Source organism: Lepisosteus platostomus, chromosome 4, assembly GCF_059453375.1.
Source record: "Lepisosteus platostomus isolate fLepPlt1 chromosome 4, fLepPlt1.hap1, whole genome shotgun sequence".
Classification (NCBI taxonomy): Eukaryota; Metazoa; Chordata; class Actinopteri; order Semionotiformes; family Lepisosteidae; genus Lepisosteus; species Lepisosteus platostomus.
This window is the reverse complement of record NC_142614.1, coordinates 849,614-876,929: the sequence shown is the minus strand read 5'-3', so window position 1 is coordinate 876,929 and position 27,316 is coordinate 849,614. Positions and strand designations below refer to the sequence as shown.

Sequence of the window (27,316 nt, the reverse complement as noted above, 5' to 3'; positions counted from 1 at the left end):
ACTGATAAAAGGATTACAAATCCTCTGAGTCACCGACAGTCAACCCAGTGCACGTCTTAAGAACCAACAGTGAATCTTGAGCCAGAAGACAGTAGTGAAAACTATGTAGAAGTGTATTTGAAACCAACAGCAGGAAGCACTTCTTTTCACAGAGGGTTGTGGGAGTATGGAACATCCTACCCAGCCATGTGGTTGAAGCCAGTACTTTGGCTAAATTCAAGAAAACGCTGGATGAGATCCTCAGATCAATTAACTACGAAAGGAGCTAGTTGGGCCAGATAGGCTCCTCTCATTTGACTGCAGATGGGTTTCGGACTGGAGATGAGAAACTGCCATCTTTGTTCTGGATTTCTGTTTTCTAGATTTTCCCTCACATTTGTGTCTAGCCCCGTATCCATCTTAGTTGCCATGTGAATTGCCATTTTTCTCTGCATGTCGCTCCTTGAAAAGACAAGCTGCTTGCTTCCCTGCAACCACCAGAGGGCGCATTACAGCCCAAAAATGACTGCACTCTACCGTCACAGCCACAGGCAGCACTGGAGTGTTCCGGGCTCTTACAGGGTGCATGCTTCTTCAGCATTCACATCCTGTTTTTCTCAGGCTTGGAGTTACCTTATTTGTTATTATTTCTTGTTTAATGGGTGACGCGGTGGTGCAGTGGTTATCTTTGCTGTCTCACTGTGCTGGAGCCCTGGATTCAATTCTGAGGGTGCTATATCTTGGGTCTGCTGCTTGCCGGGATAGGCTTAGGGTCCCCTGAAGTCCTGAATTGGATGAAGTGGTTAGAAAATGAATGGAAGGATTATTACTAATTTATTTAACATTACATTTGGCCCATTTATACAGCAGGGGGTTCTTCTGGAATGGTTCAGGTGAAGAATGTTGCTCAGGGATACAACAGCGGTGTCTCACCTGGGATTTTAAGCCACAGCCTTCCAGTTACAAGTCTGTCACTCTGAGCTGTGTGAAAATACACAAGAAAAATGCTGCTCTACCTAATATTGTAAAGGCAAAAAAAATCAGTAGAGTGTTTTTTAATAAAAATTTCAGTTTGTCACCACCCATCGTCGGAGATATTACTGCATTTGGCCTGTCACTTCATTGAACGTGCCCCTCATCTGATCTCTCAGATCTATAAAACCCTCCTGGTTCAGAGATCGTTTTCAAGCCACAGCAGGTACAGCACATTAGCACAAAACTGTAGTTTTTTGTCTTCCTTTAGTTTCCCTTTTCCTGTGCTGATTGCTGTTGCAATATGTGCTCACCTCTGAGCTGGAGAAGACTGGCTTCCTCGCTGTAGGAGCAGAGGAGCTGCAGTGAGGTGGCGTCACGCGCACACACGCGCGCTCACACGCGCACACACGCGCACACGGCTCCTCTCTCTCCCGCACACACTCACACTGCGCTGAGCCAGAGAGGGAGCCCCTGCGGCCCTGCGATGAGGGGGGGAGGGGGAGAGTGAGACTGAGAGAGCGCATGGTGGAGAACACACAGCTCTCCAGAGCCAGGACCGAGGAGGAGGAGGGCGCCGAAGGGCAGAGGGACAGCGCTGCCTGCGACCGCAGCCGTGGAAGGACTCCAGTCTGAATGGGCCCAGACGGAGCCGGATGGAGCATGGGCCAGGTTTTAGGATTTGCCCACTGCAGTACGTATCCTTTGTCCTCCTCCACACCCTGTCGGCTGTGCTGTCTGTGCAGGTGGGCCGTCTCCCTCCGCCACTCTTTCTCTCTCCCTCAGCACCGGATCGGCTCCCAGCCTCTTGTTTCCTTCTGTTCTGTGCTGTTTGTGTGATTGACTGAGCTCCTGTCATCTCTTTCTTACTGCGTGTGGCTCTGTGATGCCCTCTGTCTGTTTCCAGCCTCCCAGCTGATTTTGTTTTGTCTTCAACCATCTAAGTCTGTAAGGGTACACCTCCTGTCTCTCCGCTTGAGGAGCGAGTGTGCGTGTTTCTGTGCACTGCGCTCAGCACAAACTGCATTATCTCGAACGGCACAACACATGATGCATCCCCCTGCCTGCGTTTCACAGCCTCAAGCCCACACCCTGCGGCTGGGTGCACAGGGACTAGGAGGTTCGCCTAGAGTCTGGATCGCGGTTCTTGCTAAGCCAGCAGGCCCGGATCGAGGCAGAACTTCACTCCGCCCTCCCTGTGAGGACCAACAGGTTTCCACAGGATAGAAGGCAGAAGCCACTAGGAGACTAAAGGTTTGACCGACCAATGCTGGATTTGGAATCCGGGACAGACCTGTAGCCTGTAGGTGTGACATGATCTGGGTCCCTCTCCCTCTGGAAAGCACTTCAGCACCTTCTGGATGAAAAAGGCATTACAAATCAGAGGAATTAATATTATTGCCATAAGAAGCAATCCAGCTAGAATCATGCATGAATAAACAAGGTGCTTTAGTTTAAACTGATACCAACAAGAATAAAGGCTACCAGGTGACCTGTAGGATCTGAGTTATATGCACCATTTCATCCTGGTTTTAAGCACCTACGCTGGCAAGCACCAGTTTCAGGCTGGTTCTCCTCTGTGCTGGACCAGGGTTCTGATTCTGATCACTTTGAATCCTCGTTCATGGAGGCCTTATAGGAACCAGAGCTGTGGTCTGCAATTACCCAGAAGACTGGGTGGGTCTTCTGACTGGGTGACGGACTGGGTGCCTCCAGCAGCGCCCACAGAGGAGCTCTGGTACGTGGGCGCGACCTGGGAGCTGCACTGGCACTGCAAACCTGTCTGCTTGAGCAGGACCCTCATGCAGGTCCCCGGGGACCAGCTCACTGTGCCTCACTTTGCATTTCAAAGGGTGGCCTCCTGTCTGTCAAACCCTCTGCTATTGGCTGGGAGGCTGGCTTTTGTCTTTTTGCTTTTGTCTGCGATAGTGTTGCTAACGTCCTCTTGGCTGTGAAATCACGCCGAGCACGAGCAGCCAAGCAGGCAGAAACAGCTTCCGTCTTCATTGGTGGTTTGAGTGAAGAGAAAAGTGATCTCGGAGCATCATTTTTGTTCATGTTGATTTTAGACGAAGCTCGGGGTAAATGAGTGTGAAATGTCTGACCTAATCCCCAGATCATCCTTTCTGTAATACATTACTCTGAAGAAACCCTGAACCTCTTTTACAAACCAGTACAAATGGCCACAGCCCCTTTATTCTCTTGACTCCCAGATGTTCGCTGGACCTGATGACATAATCTTTCTCTTCTTTTTCTCTCTAATTGGTTGCAGAGGAATCTGGTTCTGTCTCCACGACGCCTGACTCCACCCCTCCCAGCACCGAGGGTAGGTCTCTTGAGAACGCTGCCCCCCAGTGGGCAGGGCAGGGGTGACTCGGGTCCGAGTGCCTGTCAGCATGTTTGATTGTTTGTCTCCGTTCAGCTGTTATTTGTATGAAACACTCCTGGTGCTGCATGTGCAACTTTGTTAAAGGAGAATAAAGTTAAAGAAATTAATAGTTTTCCATGATGACTTACATATTAATAAAATAACAAGAAACACTGCAAGGCTTATTGAATATTTAAACCCAGCTAGAAAGTGTAAAAATAACAGATAAAGGCTTATATTTTGGATGTCTATTTTTTTATGTTAACTGCACCATTACTCTCTTGTTTACGCTTTTCATGAAGCTTGAACTGTGTGTCTTACAGGGCTCCTGAACTGTGTTGTGTTCAGTGACAGTGAGCCCTGTTCCAGCCTCGGGCAGACCCCAGACGGTGCCCCGGGTCCGAGCATGTAGACAGGCCTAGTACCGCTCTGTGGCTTAACCAGCAGTCTGCAGGCCTGGACGTGAAGTGGAGATCTGCCAGTGAAGGAGAGCTGGTGCCGTCCGCTCACTCACGGGAGACTAGAGCCCAGGACACTGAGGCGCTGCTGCAGACTCCCGGCTCAAACGTTCCTCTCCCTCCCCTTCTCCAGGTGGGAACGAGGAGTCGGATTTCCCGGACCTGCACACGGCCCGAGAGTGGTCGGAGGATGAGGAGGAGGGGGAGGATGGCCAGGGGAGCCCCTCGGTGTGGGGGACGCCCCGACAGAGCTCCTACGAGCTCACCTTCTCTTACATTGCCTTCTCCGAGCCCGAGGGCGGCGGGACACGGCGGAGGCGCGGGCGGGCGGCCTCCGGGATGAGCCGCACGGACACGGTCGAGACGCTGCTCCCCGAATCTCCACAGGCGGACACGTCCTTCCAGCAGTGGGACCCCGCTTTCTCTATGGGCACCGAGGAGGCGGAAGGTGGATGTTGTTGTCCTGCGGTTGGGCGGCAGGAGGCAGAACTGCCCCTCGTACCCCCGATGGAACTGAGACTGCAACCCAGCACAGCCACAGTCCTGCAGGGCGGTGCTCTGGTCCGACTGACCCAGGACTCCCAGGTCTCCGAGCCCTCAGTGGACAGTCTGACCCGAGACACCTGGGTCTCTGAGCCCTCAGTGGACAGACTGGCCCAGGACACCTGGGACTCCGAGCCCTCAGCGGACAGACTGGCCCAGGACACCTGGGTCTCCGAGCCCTCAGCGGACAGACTGGCCCAGGACACCTGGGTCTCCGAGCCCTCAGCGGACAGACTGGCCCAGGACACCTGGGACTCCGAGCCCTCAGCGGACAGCGAGAGGATGACCCCAGCGGACAGCAGCCCAGGTAACAGCCTCCAGGCTGATTGTACCATCACTTCCTGTTCCTTTCCTGCTTTGACCATATGCTTCATATTGTCATAGAAAGCACCACAGAGCAAGTTAAAACTGCAGTAATCACATAAAAACTGAGGTCAGAACGTTGTGACCTTTCCCTCTTTAACAGCCTCAAGTCCCTTTCGATGCGCCTGCCAAGCAGGCTGGGCCAAGCAGCCCTGGGTGTGAGCAGGTGTATGAAACCGGGCCAGGCTGTTCCGGAACCAGCGCCTTCCTGCACCTCCACCTGTAATCTAAACTGACTGGAACAGAGGAGGCCGAGCGTCAAGGACAGAGACCGAGGCCCTTTTCAAGACTGTGTTTTAGGTTGCCAGTCTTTATCACAGTGACAATGGAACCCGATTCAGCGATCAGGACTGTTAAACAGCACTGATTGCAAGTGGCTGTAGTTGCTTGGTGTAGAAAAAGCTCATGTCTCTATTCCAGCGGCAGAGGGGAGACCTCTTTACAGTGGTATCTCGTGGGCTTCTCGCCTTGTGGTTGATGGCAGGGTTCTGGCTGTTTAAGATCTCTGTTACAGTGCTGCAGTGTTCTCCCAGTGTTACTGGCTGGAGGGAGCTCTTTGGGATCCTCCTGTGATATTGCACCTGTCCTCCCCTACAGTAATCTAGAATCCCACACTGGTGCCACACTGGCCTGGACCATGTAAACAAGCTGTTAAGAGCATCGTCTTCCTTCAAAGCAACACTCTATAAGAATCATGCTTCATACTTTTGCTCTAGCATGAATCCTTAACTGCCTATTCCTCTGAAAATCATTTGCTGGTGAGCTGTTTTTTTTTACTAATCATATGGTTTCATTGGACATGGTCACCCCAGCTGTTGTCTCTTTCCACAGTGCTGCTGCACCCCAGCACGGACGCTGTGCTCTCGGGGGCGGGGAGTGTCGACATGTCATCTACCATTGGCCAGAGCACTCAGGAAGAGCCAAACAGCGAGCGGTGGTTCACAGCGTTTAGCCAATCAGAGGGTCACGTCCAGGTAGCAGGTATGGTCGCATCACCTTTTGTGTCCTCGTCATATCAGAATATCCAGATGTCTTCAAAAAGGGTGGATCCTCAGTGCACAAACCATGGTATTGACTAAAAAAATTCTCAAACACATATAATCTTAGCGCACTTGCCAATTAAATTATGCCTGGAACGTTGTTGAAGGTGCTGAATAGTAGCTCGATACAATTTAGGTGTCACTGGAAAGGAGGCAGTCATTAAAGTTCAGCACCCTAATGAATGTTTAAGATGAAGTACAGTGAGAACGGACCTGTATGACACCAGGCTGCAAGCTTTCCTGCAGTCTGCTGATTGCACAAGGATGGAAGGAAATGGGGGTCTTCAGCTGTGGCTCCATGCTTGTGCAGATGTGGTGGCAGATGCCCACTGAGACACAGTGTGGCGCCGAGAGGAGTGGCTGTATCACAGGTCAACGAGCTGACGCAAGGCTCCCTGCCTTATAAAAGAGGTTTTGCAGAGATTAGATTGCAGCTATAGCAAACACTAAAATGTGATCCATTATAAATGCACTTACTTAAATGTTCTGAATTGCCAAGCTTAGCATTTCGTCTTGCATGGTGGAGTGCTGCATCATGCGGGAAGCAGGAAGCAGGAAGCAGGAAGCAGTGCAGGACAGGACACAATTAAATCGGTCGCCATGCAGGATGGGAGCACGAACAGGAGGAGTGGAGTGGAAGAGAGTGAGAGACGGGGAACAGGAGGCACTGTCCCGCTGGCACCACTGTCATCACAGAAGATTGTTCCAGTGCCCCAGCTGTTCAGAGACATCTGCCACCGGCATCTATTTAAAGACTCAGCCAGCGGAGGCTGGGAGGACTGGACAGGACAGGTGTCCCCCTGTCCTGCTGTCCTGCTCAGCCCCAGGGACGCGGCTCCGGCTTAAGGAGAGCTGCTTCTCCCTGTTCTTCCAGGCGAGCAATGATGGACGCTTTGAGAAAGAACATCTTGCTCTTCCTGTGGTTTGCTGGGCGCTGAAGTCAGGAGAGTCGCAGTTCAGTTTAGAATGAAGTCAGGTTCTAGTTCAGCTCCATGCTGACTGCTTTGCAGTTTGATGATTTACTTTCCTTTACTCCACTTTACACTTCACTAAGTGTTTAGATTGAAGTGATATCTAAACTCAGATTCGGGCTGTGATGTGTGTGGGATTCACACTGGGCTGGCTTATCTTATTCATCATGTGACTCGTCATGACAAGTGCTATATACAAGCATTTCATGTTTTAATTCTTTTATTCTACCAGATCTGGCTCAAACCACGTTTTATGAAAAAGAGCCTCTTGTTTTTTTGTTTTAAATACACTTGCACATAGTTTCCACCTGTGCCCTCTGCTTTGTGTTTCACTGTTTATTCCAGAGTTTGTGGGCTGACCTTTTCAATGTCTTTGAGGATTTTTAATACTTTCATCAGGTCCCCTCAGTCTTCATTGCTCAAGAGTGAAGAGGTTCAATTCCTTCAGACTTCATATCTTTCAGTGAGGTTATTAATTAAAGCCCAGCAATGTACCTATATCTTTCTTTTCTGTTATGACTTGTGAGCAGTAGCATAATTTCTGTAACACGGTGACAAATCATAGTGTAACCCATACGGTCTCCATTGCTTGCGAGAGCTGAGCTGGCTCACCAGCGCAGTGACGTCACCGCCCTCCCCTGTGAATAGCAGGGCCTGCAGCCGCTGGGCTGAGAGGAGATCTCTCTTTAGCTCAAGAGGCTGGTTCCCTGTTGGGTGATGCCGGAGGCCCGGGTTCGAGGCCCTGACGGTGGGGGGCTGACCTGATGCGGCGGCGGCGGCAGCGGCGAGGGCGCCTGCCTGAACCCCGAAGCGTTACAATAGCATGCACGGTCTTACCAGTGCATTATCCAATTTTAGCATAACATCCCTTGGTTACAGTTCTGTGCTTTTATCCTAACACTTTTTGCCTTTTTTGTTGCTTTCTCCTTCTGTCTAGATGAAAGATGAAAACAATGTGTTAACATAGACAGCAATGTTTTGTTCTTGGGCAGGCACTTAGAGCTTATATTTCCAGGGTGTAAAACTCTGCAGCTGTGTACATTAATCATCATGTGGCAGCTGATCTAGTCAAGATCTAAATATTTTGGATTTTCTTTCTTTTGCAGCTCCCACAGTGATTACTAATAATCCTGTGTTTATATCTTCTGCACACTTGACTAGTTTCTTAATTACATTAGAATCTACATATTTGTCTCTAGTCATGTGGTTTGGTTTTGTCATCCTTTTATGGATGGAAACAACAGTAGCTGTTGTCCTGTAAGGGGTATTTTTCCTGTCTTGAGTGAATATTATTGTCTGGAATATAACTGTGGGAAAACAATCAGGTTAGGGAGCTCCTGTATCTTAGTTCAGTCAAGCACTACACTCCCATGCAGGTGTAGGATAAGCAGGCAGTGAGCTGAGGAAGCTCTAGCAGCTCTAGCTGTAAGGAGGCTATGGGAATGTGAGGACACATTCATCCTCCCAGCCCCCGAAAAGAAAGACTCAGGCTGCCTTTGGGAGCAGAGCCCTACTACCAATGTTCAAGTCCCAGGCCTGCAAGCAGTGCTGTCTCCATGGAAACCACCCCCGGGACTGAGGAAGGGCCCAATTAAGATCAGCTGAACCCCAGGAAACAGGGCGCTGTTTGCTCAGAGTCAGCGAGCCGCAGAGGCGACCAGAACTCCTGTTGCTGCTGCTGTCAGCTCCACACCCACAACCCCAGCAGCACAGAGAAGACAGCACCTACGGCAGAGGGGTGGGGCTGTGTTGTCCACTAGTACCTTCCTAGTGTCACAGATGCCAACGTCTCCTTTTCTTCATGGACAGCTGAATCTCAGCAAGGAAACACAGGTTCAGATGCAGAAAGCTTTGAGTATCAAGACAAGTAGTTTAGATACAACAGTTTTGCCACCATAGGAGAAGTAGAGCAGAAGCAAACACCTCTACATTCAGGACAATAGCTTGGTGCACTAAACAGCCTGGTGCAGGCTGTTTATACTGGGTATAAATACATAAATAAAAATAAATCTGTGTGCTGTTATCAGTCCTGAACGGGGCTGTGAGATTTTGGGCCCAGTTTTATTTATATCACATAAACGAATAACATTCTTGCCAGTGTTTTTTCACAAGCATTTTTGTTCCTTTGGAATAAAAGAGTAGAGAAATATTGTGGAGCTGTTTGCTGGAGATAGAAGATGTGGTGACAGAGACACGTCTCGCTTTGAGACGCCGAGGAGTAGCTGGTGTCCAGCGCTGCTTGGGGCCGTAGCTGCCTGCAGTGTGCACAGCAGGTGCTGCTAGCCTGCAGCTTCCCAGGGAGCAGGGGGAGGGAGGAGATCTGATTGCAGGACAGAAGGGAGCCTGGGGACGGGGAGGGGGAGAGCGAGAGCTCTTGTGTTACAGGTGTGGGCGTCTGGCCACAGGCAGCCCCCCCCTCGACATGCTCCCCCCGGCCACGAGCGTGCGAGAGAGCGCACAGGAGCTCGCGTGCCATTGGCCAGTTAAAATTAGGCAGGTCAGCCTTTTCGTGCTGACCAGGCAGCAGAGGCAAAAAAAAGTGCAGAGGGGGAGACAGGAGAGCCGCGAGGAAGCACAGAGGACCAGCTAGAATGGCCAGCAAAGGTGAGCCGTTCCTGTGTTTGAGCAACTGGACAATTTGTGTAGCCTTGTTGTGTACCAGAGCGGGGCGGGACTTTCAGATCTCAAGCTATTTGGCACGTTCCTTCACAGTTACGAGGTTTGTTTGTGGCGGACTGACTGGAGACTGTTCGCACAGGGAAGTGTAGCTGCTCGTGCTGCACAGACACCAGCAGGTAACCATGACTTCAGCCCAGGGCACCTGGCACCTGGAGGGCGGTTTGGAAAGGCTTGGAAGTCAGTTTTCATGAACATCTGAAGACGGTGTTGGCAGATGTTGAAGTCTGTGTCTGCATGAACATCTAGATTCTCGGTGTGCTCAGAGGATCATCGATCTGTCTGTCTGGAAGATCAGTGCATCTCAAGAACAGGAAACTGCCTGTCGCCTGGACCTGCTTGTCTGGTGATGGGACTGAACATGCTGAAACAGAGCACTGCCAGTCTGTTCCACCAAAACAATGAGAGAGAAATAATGAATTCCCATTCCCCATTCGTTACCGTCTGTTTCCCCTGTTCTTAGGGGTTGAACAGGCTGGGAGTGTGCGCTGGGATCTGATTCGTTGGTACAATGTGGAGCCCAGGCTGTTACCTTGGCCCTGGACTCTTGTGGGAAACCCAGGGCACAGACACACACGGCTGGGCAGCATGTTGCCATGTTTCCTTGTTATAAGAGCTGTCTGCTCTCAGAGCAGCAGTGCTTCATTAATGCTGCAGCTCAGGATTTATTTATGGGAGGTTGAATATGAGCCCCTGAGTCATTAGCTGGGTAGGCTCAGGCTTCAGGCTGCATCTTATTCAGTGAGAAAACAGCTCCACTGACGTCCTTCACTGACGTGTACTCTGTTCAGCTCAGGTTGTTTGTCATATGCAGAGGTGCAATGGAACACCTGAAGAAGGCTCCACGGCCGAAACATTGTGTTTTCTTTCTTCTCTTTTCAGCAGGTAATAAACCTTTACTTGTTCCAGTGCAATAAAATGCTTATTTGCATGTGTGCTCCAATGACAAAGACATTGGAATCACCAAAAAACATAAACACAGAACAGCAGCAACAACATCAAGTTAAACATACATACAACTTAAAATAACGTCAGACAAGCAGTGGGCAGATAAGCAACACATCGTCCTTCTAAATTTACAAAATATTACAAAGGGCAGTATTGGTTGTTTTAAATTATTGTTCTTGTAAGGGAGAAGATGCCAGGGTATTTTTAATCTGATGCACTGTGCTGTAACAAGAGGAGTCTCTTTAAGAAGGAATACATTTCTCTCATGATGTGAAACTTTCTATATCCGCAATACAGGCAGACGGCAAATGGTTGGATCTAAGTCATCAAATTAAACTGATTTTCAGATGTAGATGATGAAAATGTGGTTAGGTTATAAAGAATTGTGGGAAATGTAGTGCGAAAGCACACTGCCTTCATTACTGCACTCCTGCTGGAATTCTTCACCGCAGCTCCAGCCTGCAGCAGACGCCCCCAGGACTGAAACTGAAGAGAAATTAGCAAGAACATTGACTTCTTTAGAGACGTGTAAGAACTAAACAAGGAGAAGACTAACAGACCTAACAACACGTTTTCACTCAAGGAGTGCTCCTGAATTAGAAGGGACACCAAACAATCCTGTCAGTAGATGTGAGTCTTCGCAGGTGTTCAGTAAGTGGGGACACTTATGCGAGGGCATTTTAGAGGAGCAGTCCTAGCTCTGTGATGTGTGGCCAGTAAAGAGATCGGTCCCACTTCCTCATTCAGGCTGCTTTTTACTCATTCAATGCCCACTTCAGACACCAGGTCTGTCGGAGCCAGGCGGTTCTGTCAAGACTGGTACTTGCATAATAATAGTGTGTCTCTATTACTGCAGCAACGTGAAAAGAAAGGCCTTAAGATCAGCAGGCTCCCATATACTGTCAATCCTGCTGTGCAGCAGTTTGATCTGCTTAGGTTTTCCTAGCTGTAGACTCTTGAATAATAATACCGGTGATGTAGAAAAGCCTACATCTTCCTGTATACAGTACCTGCCACCTCTGTCACATCCCTCTCTGGACATTCAGGCACAGATGAGAATAAGAAATGAAATGTCAGGCAGCAGAAGCACTTCAGAAGCCTGGGCTGGCTCAGACAGCTATGGGATGGGAGTCTTGATGTGGTCCCTGGGTGCCTGCAGTGTGAGGAAAGGGCGGAGGGCGCTGGATGAGCTCTGGAAGCAGGTGCTCCAGAAGGCAGACAAGAGCGTCTCTCTTCTATGACGCCCTTGTACAGCCCCCTCCTTCGCTGCCCTGCCATCCAAGCCTGCTCTGGCTAAATTTAGGACAGCCCGAATTCTCCCTGCTCCCTACCCAGCAGCCTCGGGGCTGGCTTGGCTGCACTAAAGTAGCCTTTGCATTTCACAGGCCCTGTCCTGCTTTCTGTCCTCAAGTGTCTTCGTGATGAGATCCCGCCATCCAATCTCTCTCCAGTCACACGCCCTGCTCTCTTCCCTCCACCTTGATCTCTCACTTCCTGCTCCTCAGCCCTTCCCTTGCTTCTCTGATGCAGGAGGCTGGGAGCAGACTGAGAAAGGCGCTGTGGGAGTCTGGAGCGGATTGCTTCAGATCAGTAACGAACTAGCACCCAAACGAGCAAGAAGAGATGAAAGCCCCCCTTTCAATTATCGTCCATTTTCCCTGTAGTGATAATTTATGAAGTGCCGCTAGGAAAAAATCACAAATGGCGCACAAGTTGTAAAACGTAGGAAAAACACAACACAGACCTGAAGGTAAAGACCAGATTAAAACAATGGGTTTCTAAAGCAGATGGGAATTCTTGTAGTGTGTCAGTCCTAGCCAGTGGGGCACTACAGTTGATGATTTTGTCCAAAGCGACTGGCGTTTTAACCTGTTAATACAGCTGGGTGTTTCAGTGCCGGGACAGAGGTGCGGAGCCTTGCTTAAGGAGGTGTCTCAATTCTTTAGCACTGGGTTCTCAGGTAGCATAGGAGATCACGGTGTGGACCTCCAGTCCAAAGGAGTAAACCTAGGAGCTTCACCTTTCAGCACCTCTCAGCAGAACCCTGTAAGTTGTCTTCTGTATTCTGCAAGCCAATATGAAGAAGCTAGAGCAGCTGCTATTGGCTCACAGAAGCCAGGCCTTGAGATTCTCTAGCGTGAGAACCTCACCCTGTATCAGCTATACAGTCAGGCATCAATGGCATCACTCCTCAATGAGACATGAACAAGCTTTTCAGTGTTGGTTACAGAAAGCAGCACTCTTAACCTCCTGTCCGCTCCCCCTCGTTCTCTCCTCTCTGTCCCTCCAGCAGTGTCGGAGCTGATCTACTGGAAGGATGCCCAGCGCACGGGCGTGGTGTTCACCGGGCTGGTGGTCAGCCTGATCGCCCTGTCTCAGCTCAGCATCATCAGCGTGGGCTCCAACCTGGCCTTCGCTGTGCTCTGCGTCACCATCACCCTGCGCCTCTACTACAAGACGCTGCAGGCCCTCCACAAGTCTGACGGGGCCAACCCCTTCCAGTGAGTCCCCCCCCAGAGGGGCCAGTCTCCGCCAGCGACATCCTCATTGCTGCTTTTAAACAGATCAGGACTTACGTGCACGTTTCCCCATTTGTTGTTGACTCTCAGACTGATTTTGCAAGAGCTATGTTCCAGCGGCGCTCTTTCCTGGGGCGCTCTTTCCTGGGGCGCTCTTTCCTGGGGCTCTCTTTCCTGGGGCGTGCTTGTATGGCTCCCGGCCTGCTGCTGGTGTGAAGCTGTGCCAGGCGCTGTCCAGAGAGACACCTGAGCTGCTGCAGTACTGCACCCTGCAGCGCCTGGGCTGAGCACTCGGTCTCTGTGTGGTTCTGGTTCCAGAAAGAAATGAATTTTAATGCTTGAATTTTGTGTGCTGTAGCCCTCCAGAGCACTTAATATAGAGTGCTTAATATACTGTAAGCTGTCATTGGTAGTGTAATTCATTTCAGACATATCAGCCTGACCTTTCATGCAATGGGCTGCTCCATGCTTATACTTTTCTATGTCAGTTGGGACTTTATTTAATTGCAGTATTTGGCTTTGGATTTTTTTCTATAATGCTTTTCTGCAAAGTGACACATTTTTGCACCCGTCTCTACAGCTGGGTATTTCAGTAAGTTAGTACCTTGCTCAAGGGGCGTCTCTGTGTGCGCAGGTGGTACCTGGACTATGACATCAGCGTGTCCAAGGAGCTGACCCAGCGCTGTATGGACCGGGTCGTGCTCATGGCCACCACTGCTGCCACGGAGCTGCGCAGGCTATTCCTGGTGGACAACTTCCTCAACTCCTTCAAGGTGCGCAGCCACATTCCTCCACCTGCTTCTCTGGGTGCCTCTCCTCTCCTTCTCATCTCCTTTTCCTCTTTCTCTTCCTTCCCTTCTCTCACTCCTTTTCCTGTTCCTCCTCTCCACCTGCCCTCTCCTCTTGCCTTTCTCCCTCTCTCTTCCTGCCTGTTGAATTTCTGATGAAACACTGCTGCTCAGAGAAGGGAGTGTCCCACACTGACATGCTGTAGAAACTGAGTCTCTTTAGTCTCCATGGATTGTCCCACACTGACATGCTGGAGGAACTGAGTCTCTTTAGTCCGAAGGGAGTGCCCCACACTGACAGGCTGGAGGAACTGAGTCTCTTTAGTCTGAAGGGAGTGCCCCACACTGACAGGCTGGAGGAATTGAGTCTCTTTAGTCTGAAGGGAGTGTCCCACACCGACAGGCTGGAGGAACTGAGTGTTTTGTTCTTGAACAGAGATGAGGGCTATGAGGGGATCTGATACAATTATTCAAAACCCTTAAAGGTATCCCTGTGGATTTAATCAGTTTTACTGATTGTGAATTAAAGTACACAAGTAGGGAAACAAATGTATATTTTAAATTGAGAACAGGAGGGGCTTTCGTACAAAAAGGCTTGCAGTTTAGAAAAACGCCCAGCTCAGTCAGCTACTAGCATCCAAACTAAAACGTTTATGAAGGTGAAGAGGCCATTTGGTACATTTAAGTAATCATCATGTGTTTCCTAGCTGAGGAAAAGTGCCTCTCCCTGTGTTCCTACAGGTCTCTCCATCTCTCGGCTCCCACTCCCCCTCCCTCTCTCCTGCTCTCTAATTCAGCCCCACTCCCTGCCCTGTGGACAGGACCTGGGAGAGTCTCATGCCATCATCGCCTTGGTCAACTGGAGCATCTTCTATCACTGCAGTATAACACCTGCCAGAAGAAATCAAGGTGTCCATGTCGCACTTCAGTGTGACAGCTCAAGCTGCTTCTTCCCTCCCAAAACTGGCCGACACTGCAGTATTCCTGTGTTTCCTACAAGGTTCCCAGCAAAGGGCAATGCTTGGAAATTTGGCCACAAACACTGGCTTTATCTTCTAGTTTGAACAGGCGCCTAAATTCATTGAATTAATTTTCTTCATGTTGTGTGTCCTCAGTTCGCACTGCTGATGTACCTGCTGACCTACATCGGAGCTGTCTTCAATGGCCTTACTCTCCTCATCATGGGTGAGACACTGTCGCCCCCTGGGGGCATCTGCCTGCCTGCACTCATGTTGCTGTGGTCAGCGGGTTTTTATAAGACCCTGAGAGACGCACAGCTCACTGGCAACAGGAGGCTCTCCAGTCCATCTCTGTCCGTCTGCTCAGTGGAACAGGAGCCGCTCAGCGCTGCCCCTAGTGCTCAAGGATGCAGAGATTGTGCCTCTGCTGCTGTGCTGGAGTTCTGGGGTTATTTAAATTAGTTTCCTGAATTAATTAATGAAAGACTTTATGAGAGAAAAAACAGAGGCTGTCTTATATCAGTACCATTGTTGAGTGGCTGTGTCCCCTTGGGAGGGCGTGGTGCCCTCGGTGTGTGACGGTGGTGACTGGGTGTGACCCATGGTGAGGGCGTGGTGCCCTCGGTGTGTGACGGTGGTGACTTGGTGCGACCCATGGTGAGGGCGTGGTGCCCTCGGTGTGTGACGGTGGTGACTGGGTGCGACCCATGGTGAGGGCGTGGTGCCCTCTCTGTGTGACGGTGGTGATTGGGTGTGACCCATGTGGAGGACGTGGTGCCTTCGGTGTGTGACGGTGGTGATCGGGTGTGACCCATGTGGAGGACAGAGTGCCCTCTCTGTGTGACGGTGGTGATCGGGTGTGACCCATGTGGAGGACGTAGTGCCCTCTGTTTCCCAGGCTGACTCCAGTTTCTCCTGTGTTGCAGCTGTGATCTGTGCTTTCTCCCTGCCGCTGCTTTACAGACAACACCAGGTAATGTCCTGCGTCGGTCTCTTCTCCTGCTCGGTCCTGTTCCTCAGCCACCTGCTTTATTCATGGGTTTTTGAGGGATCACTATTACAGAGGACACTGCAGCTTCTGTTTCCTGTCTGTCTTGTCTGAAGCACTTGGAGCTCACAGGTGGCTCAGCCAGTAAAGGCGCTCCTGGCTGTGGAATACCAGAGCACAGCAAAGTAAATGCAATATAGAATCACGGATAACTAGGAAGAAAGTACCTTATTCTGCACTGGGATAGATCCAAATGCATTGAAAACACAGAACAGAATATTACAGTACTGTAATATTATCATCATCATCTTCTTCTCCTTGACACATACGAACAGCAAATCAAAGCTTTGCAAGCAACTGTTTGCACTACATACTATGCTGATAGCTCTCAGCATATTGATTGTGGCCAGAATTCTTAGTCATGTGTGTTTGTGTTGCAGACGCAGATAGACCAGTACGTGGGGCTGGTCACAGGCCTCATCACTGACATCACAAACAAGTGAGTACAGCGCCCCCTGGGGGAATGTGTGGGGAATGACTCTCTGCATTTATCTTCAGTCTAAGTTTCTGTTTTTTTCTGCAAGATAGGACTGAGGCAAGCAGTTAGGGGATTCTACAGAGAGATAAGGTGTCCAATCAGTCAGATTTCTTTGCAGCTATTATTGTATTCACCTGACACAATTGGCAGATCTGTAACTATATGCCTGCTCTGTAGGCTATGGGGGTGTGGTTGTGTTGTGTAGGCTATCTCACATGGGTACATGTGCCACAGTGGTTTCTCTTTCTGCTACATGGTCTGTGGCTACATGTAGCACTGAAAGCTTTGTAAAAATGTGTTGGTCAGCATGAAAACATCACAATGGCCAGAAGAGAAGTGATCAGAATCAGAATGACCAGACGTAAACAGGAGATAAGCTATCTGCTTCTTATTGTGGACAAAAACGTCCTTAATGATGTGCCTGATCAGTGCTGACCAGGACTACCAGATTGGTTTCCTGGTCTGTAAATGAAAACACACTGGTTGACAATAATTTGTTCCTATATTGAACATATTTAATTAACAGCTTCATCATCACTAAGCTTTATTAAAACAGTGTTATACAAAAAACAGAATTTTGAATACTTTGTATTTGCACTGTTTCTTCTCTACTCCGTTAACGTTAGCCATATTGAGAATTGACGATTGTCCCCTGTTCATTTGCCCATCTTTGCTGGGAGTCAAGAATGGGAGTCACCTGTTCTGACCGCCCGATCAGTGGAATCTGTGGCTGGCAGTATAAACAGACGTCACCAGTTTACTATACAGGCTGTTTTGTTTCTGTTTAGAGGGTAAAAGGAAAGACCTGTCCTGTCTCAAAGGGTGGGCTGGATCTGGAGCCAGCTGGTAACCCCAGTGTGAACAGTAGGGCAGGGATCAACACTCAGGGGAGGACAGGGCATCTCATCTGAATGTTCCTCTTCGAGCTGGAGGGAGAGCTGTGGCTTTCAGAATTAAAGAGGTGGCAGATGAAAAAAAGAGATAAGAGCTGGGTGCTGAACTCTGCATTGCCTGCAGCCACAGCTCCTTAAAACTCTGTGTCTCCTTCTGGTTATTCCACAGGATCCAGGCGAAAATTCCAAGTGCCAAACCCAAAGAACAGTGAGGAGAAAGGGGACACAAGGGGCGCCTCTCCAAATCTTACCAGGCGGCTCTCCTGCCTCAGAGCCCCGCTCCTGCTGGGGGTCAGGGGGTATGGGAAAGGGTTCGAGAGGCACGATCTGAAAGCTGAAGTGGATGGCAGGGTGGGGCTGCAGTTTGCAAAAACTATAGGTGTCCATCTCTGACAGAGAGAAAAGCCTCCAGTCCAAAATCCATAGTTTTAATTTAATTAAAAGGGAGAAAAGCATCTCTGGAGTTGTGTGATTGTAGTTTCTAGCTGTTTCTCCTTCTCTTTTTAACACCTTCTGCTCCATTCTTCTTCCGAGTTCCTCTGTGTCCGAGCTGTGGGCCACAGAAGTCCACTTCCTGTCTGCCTCCGGATTGCTCCGGAGTCGCAGTGGGAATGCGCGGCAACTCGGGATCACCTGCACAGCCTCGGGTTCAGCTCCGGCTCAGCAGAGACCAGAGACTTCCAATCCCCCGCCATTACTTCCCTTGCGAAACCTACTGCGGTATTGATGCCGGCATTTTTACCAGGGTTTTACCATAGTTTTGCTGTGGCTTCAACACGTCCTCACTGTGCTGGACTGCAGTGGACCGTGGGGGTGTTATTCCATGATCTAGTGGACACAGTGAGGGCATGGCTACACCACGCTGACATGCAGGTAAAACCCCAGTGAAATCGGGTCAAAGTGCAGAAACCCTGCGCTCTGCCTCGCTGGTCAGGAACAGGATTCTGCTTGCCTGGCCAATGTGTGCGCAGGGATACAGTTCATTTCCCAGGCTGTTATACAGTGTAGGTAATACGATCGTCTCTGCAGGCTCCTCAGCTCAAGCTGCTGTTTGAGCTCGCAGGAGGACACAAGCTGATCAGACAGACCTCGTCTGTACTAACAACGATATAAAAAGCGTATGCTTTCGAGGACCGGAGATCGTCGGGTGTGTTGTGCTACACAGCGATTGGAATCGTATCACATTTTACATACGGGAGGGATAGTTGAGTCTACTTCCTCCGCTTGATCGTGATGGGATCTGGACTGGCAGTGGACATGTGGCCCCAGCCTCAGCAAGAAGAGAAGAACTTGGAGGAGGAGAGAGAAGCAGAGTGTTGCATCAACTCACAAGCAGGTCCGGCCCCATTTAGCCAGAATCTTGAGTGATTTGTATGAAAGAACCACGAATCCCAGTGATCAAAGTTAGTTTTTCTTGTTCACCCATTCCCTGGTGAAAACTCAGGAAAGTGTTAACTGGGTGAGCTGCACTGCAACAGTAGAATTTGCCAGTGCACCACCACAAGGGGGAGCCCTGCGCACCACTAAGCGTTATGTGAATATGACAGCGGCCCCTGTGATGCAGGAGGACCTCTGCACGTAGCAAGTTAGTGAAGACGTTTCTGCAGCGCCTGGGACACTGGCACCTGAGGGTGCAGCGAGGCCTCCGAAGTCCCCCAGCTCTGAGAGAGACACGAGAAAGTCTTAATACAGGAATCCAAATGTCATTATTAGTATTATTATGGTTATTATTGATTTTTTTGTATTGTTACCAAGTATAAAATACCCTACTTTGACTCTTGCAATAAATAAAAGTGACGAAAAAAAAAACTTTGGAGCTCTTGGAAAACTAACTGTGTGTGGGTTTGTTGTCCTCTGTGGGAGAGTTTTCTAAGAGATCCCTTGTGCAGGCTGCCCAGCAGGGGGCAGTAGGGTCTGGCTGGCTGCTCCAGAATGAAGAGAGATACTCCGAGCCCTGCCCAGTCCCACAGCGTGGCTCACGTGGGCTGGAGGAGCGAGGGAAGAGTGCTGCAGCCAGGTGGCGTCAGGGTACACTAGCACCTACTGTACAGCACTGCGAATCTGCGTGGCTTCATGGCAGCTGTGCTCAGAGACTCCAGGGCACAGGACTGAAAGACATAGGCACTGCCCACAGAGACAAGAGGCCCAGGGACGGATCTGAGACAGGAGTCGAGTTTTAGCGAGGGAGTTATGTAGAGACAGTAAAAAACTGGAGTCACTTAAACTGTGGAACCAAAGCTGGTGAAGAGGGTTACAGGTCGCATGTGGTGCACGGTTTCTGCCCTGCGTCGTGATCCACCTCTTCATTTCTGTGGCTCTGTCTTCTCCATTCCGCCTGCGACTGCTCCTTCAGCAAACTGTCATGGCAAAGTGTACGTGAGTGTGGGGAGCATGTTCTGTCAAAAAGCCAAGAGAAATATATTTATTAGACAGCCTATATTCGATCAATTACTCTTAAGCAATAGGTGGACAAACCAGAATAAGGAGCAGGTTCTGTCTGCTCATCTGAAACTCCAGAGGACCGGGATCTCAGGGTGTGCTGGGGTGCTGTTGGCGGGGGGCCACCCAGAATGGGGACCCGGCTGCTCTCCAGAGCGCTCTGAGCTGATCGCTGCTGCAGTGCAGCTTCCTCTGCGTCGGACAAGAGGTGCCCCTGCTTGCCTTGAGGACCAGGCACAGCTCCGACACTCAGGGCAGGCCTGCGGGAGACGGGAGGGAGGAGAGGAGTGTGTGCTGGCTCTCCGCAGGACGGGCTCTGCCCCCGTCCCCCCCCCCTTCACTGCCCCTGCCCCTGCCCCAGGGCACAGACCAGACTGCCCCCTGGTTCCTCCACAGGGATACAGTGTTTATGTGAACACAGGACTGCTGGACTGAATCAGTTGTTTCAGCGATTGCAGTGGCTTTGCTTCAAAATGTTGTTTTTTAATTGGTCGTTTGTTTTAATTGCTGTTAGGTCATATTTCAAATTATATTGATGTACAGGCATCTGTAGCACTTTGACTGCGAAGGATGGTTTTTTGTGGAGAAGAATTCTCTCGGTGTCCACCAGAGGGCGCTGCAGACTCATCTGTCCCGTTGAAGCCCCATTGTGATGCAGCCGGTCGCCACTCCACTCAGCAGCAGTTCAGTCAGTTAGGTTGTGCATTGATGAGTCTAAAGACACCTACAGCTGGGACATTAAGCCATTGTTATACAAAGCCATCACTTTGTTAGCATTGAAAGGGACTTTAGTCACATAGCAAGCCAGAGCAATTGAGTGCAGCGGTTCATACTCATTAGATTTTAAATATCACATTGTAGCTTTTTTCATAACAATACGGATTATGTATTGTGAACTGAACTAATGAAGCTGATTTTCAACTGTCCATTTTGTAGCTGGTTTCCATAGATCATGTTAAACAATGCGAGCATTTCATCTCCGGATTATAAACCTATGCGGTTAAATGCTCGTTTCTCGCTGTGGCTGAGACGCTGTCTGCGGACGAGGTGCTAAATTTCCACAGCCTGAGTGACCCGGACAGCGCTGGGACCCACTCCACTCCCCGCGCCCCTCGTGCGCACACGGTCTGCGTCACGTAGGCAAAACGCCGCGGGCCATCTCAGACTCCCGGAAGGGTATTTTAAATTGAGATAAACCTCTTAATGTAAAAGCGCAAAGTATCCAAAAAAAAACCCAGGGAACAAAGTGCTGATTATGTGAATGTAGAACAGTAACCTTTCTGAGGTACTGCATGCAGCCCTCGGACTGGTCTCATAGTTACTACAGTATTAATGACGAGACTCGAAGGCGGACGCACAAAACGTCAAGACAGGACTGGCGACAGCTGTTATTAATACTGTATCCTCTAACGCGGGAGCAGAGTGTAACTCTGAAGTTTGCGTCAATTCTACACGATTTGCAGAGGCCTGTAATTTCTGATAGTCCTGGTGTTTTCCCCGAGTGAAGGCCCGCATGTTGATGCAAACTGTCAGGGGATGTTTTGAAACTTTTTTTTTTCATCTTTGTTATTATTGTTGTAAGTCGACTGTAAAAATAAAAGCCCGTTAAGCCCCCCCAGCGCCAGGTGGTCGGAGACCGGCCGAGGCGGCATGTCCGGGCATGTCGGGTCGTTATTAATATTCCGAGGCTCGGGGTTTATCACACAGATATTACTCGGGCTCCTGGCGACTGCCACTCCGTCAGCGCCCGTCACCCCCTCCACACCTCTCGGCTGACATTTTCTCTGCTTGCACGATCGTCCTGCTTCGGGACAGTGTTCGCCGCTGGTTATGAATGTTGTTTGGGTCTGTGATAGTTATAGCGTGTAACTCACGCAAACACACGGTAATCGATACCGTTGGTTGTGCAGAAAGACGTCATTAAGAGTTTTGGGAAACAAAACTCAGAGCCTGTTTTCTCCTTTTACTGAGAAAAACACTTGCGGTGTTGACAGAAATATCTACTACTAACCTAAGGAAATGTCACAGACTGCAGTCGAAGCTGTGATTATTTCTGCCGTGAGTAATCCAGACAGCTCAGTTCTGTTGCTCTGGATGACATATTGCGCTTTATAGACTCGCTCTGTATATACAGACACCCGTGTATGTGTGTTTCTAACGTGTGTCATAATAGTGTATAATAATAACAATCACATTCTATAATTAGGTCACCCAAACACGGAAGCGCATGCGCTCCTGTACAAAAACAGTCGTGTCTGCGGTGTTATGAGGTATCCCACAAAACATTACTGTGTACGACCCCACAATTTCGTGTTTTTTCCTTTTTTTGCTCACCAGCGGAATGCTACAGATGTAGTAAATTTTGTAGTTTCCTTTACCTGACTTCTGTAACCAACTAATCACAAACAGATCAATCGCAAACGCCGCAGCAGGTAACTGAAGTGAGGGAATCGATACCCAGGACCTCCCGGCTGTTGACCGCCTGTGATCAATAATCACGATCTCTCTTAGGCAACCCACTTCACCTCATGGCGCTGAGCATAAAATAGGTTAATACAGTAAATAAAACAGAATTATCTACCGGAATTTAATGTAGTGTGCAAGACAGTGTGTAAGTGTTGAGCGACCTGCAGGATCTGATCCGATGGCACGTGTCGCAGCGCGGCGTGATGTTTGTGTTAGGAGCGCGGACCGTTTCCAGCCCTTTGCAGCCTCCTACACTGCAAATAAATCACGTAACCGTATAAATACAGGCACTAATTACATAGTGCTGTGTCATTTTTCTTCTATACTCAATGATAAGGCGGCTTGAAATGGCGTCGGAAAGGGGCTTTTTTCCCATGTTTTAAATGCTATGGGAATACAGTGCTCCGGCCAGTCCTCCGCGCGCGGCGGTTTGAAAGCGCGGTGACGCGACACGGGGGCGGGGATAGGCTAATGAGCTCGCGGTTTATACCGGAGTCTCGCGGCCGCGCTTCTGCCAGTGCTCGTGCGCTCGAGGAGGTTTGCACAGCAGGGATATCTTTTAATACATAGTTAGTCTTTCGGAAATGAATCCTCAAACTTGAATTATTTTCATTTTACACCCGGTGTTTTTAAATGAAAGCGGTTGTGCTCTAGAATCGGCGTTTCTTCATCTATTCCGGGGATTCCGCAGAAGCCGGTCCGTGGAGTGGTCTCGACATGCCCCGTGACGCGCCCGTGGGTCAGCGGACAGCGGCTCCCCCGGTGCCGCCGCACAGGGCCCGGCCGGCCCGCCCGGGCGGCGCGCAGGAGCGGCCGCTGAAGTGCGTCCTGCTGGGGGACGGGGCGGTGGGCAAGACCAGCCTGGTGGTCAGCTACACCACCAACGGCTACCCCACGAAATACGTGCCCACGGCCTTCGACGACTTCTCAGGTAAGCGGCGCGTCTCCTCGCTGGCGCTCTGGCTGGCTGCAGCCCCGAGCCGTTCCTGAGCCGGGTTCGTGTTGGGCAGACACACGTCCTGCTGCGGGAAACGTGTTGACGTTCAGGAGCCCGAGGAAGAGGAGCTCGGTGAAGCCCAAGCCTCAGGTCTGCTGAGGCACTGTTGCCACTCCGTCACCCCAGAGGTCTGCGGGAAGTGATCGAGTCCTCGAAACCTCCGCGTCTGGCCCGGAACTCGGGCTGGTTCTGCCCCCCGTCCCGGTTCTGCTCGCGCAGCTCGAACCCAGGGCCGCGCGCACAGCTGGTCAGCTCCTCGGGATGCACGGCTCTCGGCGCACTGGGGTGCCCAGCGAGGGGCCGAGGGGTCCGGGAGGGGGTCTGCGCGTCTCTGCGGAGGGAGTACCGGGACAGCAGAAACAAGCCAGCACCCGGGGGCGCGCGCTTCTCCCCGTTGGCGATGGACAGCTGGGCTGTCGGTACCGGACGGGATGTAAACTGCGCCGGAGCGCGGATTCGCCGGGCGCCGCTGGCGATGCGCGACTCAGGCCAGCCGGTTGCGTGGCGCGGCGCCTCGCTCAGGTCTCCTCCACGCCTCCAAGCCCCTCCGCGATCGCGTCCTCGCACGGCAGCTCGGGAGGAGTTTGCGAGAGCTGGGGTCCAGTCAGGCACCACTGCGCCCCTGATCGACCCACCGGCGACTCTCCTTCCCCGACTCGCACGCGCGCTGCGCAGCAGACCAAACACTAGAACCCCGGTCATTTCCGTTCAGGAAGACGAGTTTTTCTAACTCACAGACACGGGTTTAAAAATAGCACACTTGTCCATTGTCTTCTCCACTGCAGACAGACGCCCTTTCTCTGGGCTGTGTGATAGTCACAGCGCTGTGCTGTCCAAGAGACTCCCCAGTAACAGTCCCATACTGGAGCAGATAGGCAGCGGAGACCTGGTGCCCCTTCACACTGCTGGGTCTTTCACCAGAACCCTGACAGGGTCCAGTCTTGACCCGCCCAGGGCCCTGCAGGTCTTCCACTCCCTTTAGAGAGGCACATCTCCCAGGCTCAGAGAAGAGCATTTATAACAGAGCTTTACACAAAGGGTGGCGGGAGTGTGGAACAATCCAGATGGGCTGAAAGGCTGGTTGGTGACTCCTCTGAGGAGTAAGTGTGGCAGACTGTGGTGGCGGCTCGAGCTCGGGCTGTCTGCTGCGGAGCGTGAGCTGTGGTGAGCGGACCTGTCTGGCCGTGCTGGAGTGTGGACCTGCTGCTGTTCTGGGAGCAGAGCTCCTGCTCGTCGCCAACAGCGTCAGCAGACTGGTCAGCTTCCAGTGCGGGAGCAGAGGCCGCAGGTCTCCCTCGCAGCTCCTGTCTGTGCTGGGACACAGACCTCACTGCAGACTGGAGGCCCCTCCCTCCCCGCGCCATCGGGTCGTGTGCAGGGGGCCCTGCGGACGCCAGCGGCGGCTGTGTGGGAGTCGCCCCTCTGCTGCCTGCTGCTGGCCTGCCAGGAGCGCGGGGCTCTGGGATTGGGGGGTGGGGGCTCTGGGAGAGTGGCACTCTGGGACTGGGGGCTCCCCTGGGGGGATGGGGGCTCTGGGAGGCTGAGCTCAGGTCTGACTCTTCTCCTCTGATTGCAGCGGTGGTGCAGGTGGACGGGATGCCGGTCCAGCTGCAGCTCTGTGACACCGCGGGGCAGGTAAGCAGCACGTCTCTCGCCCGTCTCCCCCCCTGGGGCGACCCCCTCTGCACCCTGCCCGCGCACAGCGCATCGCCCTGGAGCTGCTGGGCCCTTTGTTTCGCGACGGGCGTGCGGTGCTGGGGGAGAGCACAGTTAATACCTGGGCAAACATCCAGAGCTGCAGGAGCCCTGCTCCTTATCACAGCGCAGTGCGTGCGCTCTGCCCTGTTAGTACACACGGGAGCCAGCAAGCCAGAGAGACAAGCTGGGGCAGAGCTGCTGCACATGATAAGCCTGTTCTCTCCTGAAGCCATAAACATTGTTTTCAAGGCAGTGGGAACGGTGTCCTGCAGCAGGGCTGTGTATGCGCTGCGTGCAGAGGGGTCGGATGTGAAATGATATGAGAAGGAAGGTGCTGTTTGGGACAATTACAGTTTGCTTTAAGACCATAAGTGCTGATCTGTGAGGGGGGTGGGGGTGTGTCGAGGTTCCACCCCAGTTAATCTGCGCTGCGCCGAATTCCAGCCCCCCCTCCAGCACACATACTTTAAGCTGTTTGGCTGCAGTGTTTAATCTTCCTCTGTTCATTCGAAAACAAGAGGAAACAGTAGAACAAGACTGCAGGAGACATTGGCACAAGGACGGGTTTTCACGCCAGTCAGTGAGCCCGTTCCGCAAGTGTCCCGGCCCGAGGAGCCCGCCCGTGTCCGTGTCCGTGTCCGTGTCCGTGTCCGTGTCCCCGGGCCTCACGGCTGTGTCCCCGGCTCTCCTGCAGGACGAGTTCGACAAGCTGCGGCAGCTGTGCTACCCGCGCGCCGACGCCCTGCTGCTGTGCTTCAGCGTGGTCAGCCCGGCCTCCTTCCAGAACGTGTGGGAGAAGTGGGTCCCGGAGATCCGCCGGTGCTGCCCGCTGGCGCCCGTGGTGCTGGTGGGCACCCAGTGCGACCTGCGGCAGGACGTGAAGGTGCTGATCGAGCTGGCGCGGCGGCAGGAGCGGCCCGTGGCCGGGGGGGACGCCCGCGGGCTGGCCGACAAGCTGGGCGCCGTGGCCTACGTGGAGTGCTCGGCGCTGACGCAGAAGAACCTGAAGGAGGTGTTCGACGCCGCCATCGCCGCCGGCCTGCGCTTCTCCGAGCGCCGCGCGCGCAAGGAGCGCCAGGTGCGCAGCACAGCCGACAAGATGAAGACGCTGTCCAAGGCCTGGTGGAAGAAGTACGTCTGCGTGCAGTGACCCCGCGACCTCGCGACCCCGCGGCAGGGGGCAGGGGCGCGACCGTCCTCCCGCAGGGACCTGGGCACCCGGGGGTGGCCCTGTCACCACCGCCCCTCCGTCTCCATCGCGCACCGTATTTATTTCACAAAGCTCACACAAATGTTTTTCTCTCTCGGAAAAATGCCCCGGTCATGTCCTGTGGATGATTTTATTTTGTAATCGGAGCTGTGGTGATCTGAAACAGCGGTGCGGGAAATGAGATCTGCGTCTGTCCGTTCTAAAATGCAAATCAGATCGAACCTTCACATTCCTCCGCGGTGTCCCTGCTCCAGCGCTCCCGTCCCTCCCCTGTCCTGTCCTCTTCTGACTCCACCATCCAACCTCACGGACGGTCACTTCTCGTGTTCACTCCTGAAGAGCACCGTTCGATCTCTGACCCTGTTAGTATAGACTTACAAGCATGTTGACTGTTGCTCAGGACAAGAGACCGAAGGCGTTCTGGACAGATGGACAGATGGGACCACAGTATTGCTCCACACTTCTGTACATACAGCCACTAAAAGAACTACAGGTATTTCACCAGCAATAAATGTGGGTGAGATAGGGAACTGTGAATGATCATGTTGCTTCTCATTTTTAAGAAGCTGTTCCTTTTTTTTTTTCCTTTGGTGTTTTATAATGTGATGCCATGTGAATGCTGAAGTTGCAGGCAGCCTGGGGCCCATGTTACCCCCCAAAAGGCAGGCAGTGGCCAATCGAAGTGGGGGAATGGATCCGATTGGTCCGTAATGGCCAGGGGAGCCTGTGGCCAAGCCAGTGGACTACACCTGCAGTCACAAGGGTTCTACATGAGGCCCTGGACGGGCCCGGTTTGTCTTCTGCGTTGAGCCGCGGGTCTTACTGGACAATAAGTGATCATGAGGTATTCAGATTGGCTCTTGCCTGCCTGTAGAACAAGTAGAAGCAGCAGCTGGTATGTTGCTCAGTGGCCGGCATCACCTTGGGATGTACCTACCAGTCAGGTGTTCTTTGATGCAATAAATAAAAATCCTGATAAAACTGTCCCCGTGGCCTGATTCTGTCTGGAACGGGGTGTAGGTGGGCAGGAGGAGGGCTGTGCCTGTCTGTGTGCTGCAGGACTGGGCTGACAGATGGCTGTGTCTTACTCTGCTTGCTCTCCTGTCACCAGACCCGGAGTGAGGCTGCTGGGTGTGTGTAAGTACCTGCACGTGAAGGACTATCTATCATACGTTTGCAGAATAGTCCAAAAGCAGTAATGAAAGATTCAATAAAACTGCCTGAGCATGACCAGGGTATTAATGTCCCCCAGGCCTGAAGTGTCAGTCAGAAAGGGCAGTGGCAGGCTGAGGTTGTGCAGGAGAGAGGAGTCAGTCTGCTTCCACCAGGCTGCTGTTGCCACACACAGGCCCGAACAGCAGTGTCCCGCGCCTCTCATGGGTTCTAATGTGCATTTCCCCTCACAACACTGTCAGCGTCCCAGCCTCAGGGGTCCGTGTCCTGGACCTGCCCAGTCTTCTGGAGCTACTGTTTGCCTTTCCCACAGGATCACAGGATAGACCA

General features: G+C 51.7%; 2 protein-coding genes across 3 annotated transcripts; both read left to right on the top strand.

Annotated features, from left to right (window-relative positions):
- Positions 1–1,394: 1,394 nt before the first annotated feature.
- On the top strand, positions 1,395–17,458 carry rtn2a (reticulon 2a). Of its 2 annotated transcripts, none has more exons than XM_088627316.1 (10): positions 1,395–1,645; positions 3,224–3,277; positions 3,911–4,627; positions 5,515–5,664; positions 12,612–12,819; positions 13,472–13,610; positions 14,741–14,810; positions 15,511–15,557; positions 16,013–16,071; positions 17,173–17,458. In XM_088627316.1, exons 1-10 carry the CDS (start codon positions 1,588–1,590, stop codon positions 17,213–17,215), a joined length of 1,545 nt encoding a protein of 514 aa, XP_088483442.1. In that variant the 5' UTR covers positions 1,395–1,587; the 3' UTR covers positions 17,216–17,458. The 2 variants fall into 2 exon arrangements, with proteins under 2 accessions (XP_088483442.1, XP_088483441.1); XM_088627315.1 differs by having other exon boundaries at positions 12,609–12,819.
- Positions 17,459–22,404: 4,946 nt separating this feature from the next.
- rhoub (ras homolog family member Ub) lies at positions 22,405–26,794 on the top strand. Its single transcript, XM_088627317.1, has 3 exons — positions 22,405–22,839; positions 24,482–24,540; positions 25,298–26,794. The coding sequence occupies exons 1-3, from the start codon at positions 22,626–22,628 to the stop codon at positions 25,751–25,753; spliced, it is 729 nt and encodes a 242-aa protein (XP_088483443.1). The 5' UTR covers positions 22,405–22,625; the 3' UTR covers positions 25,754–26,794.
- The last annotated feature ends 522 nt before the right edge of the window (positions 26,795–27,316 follow it).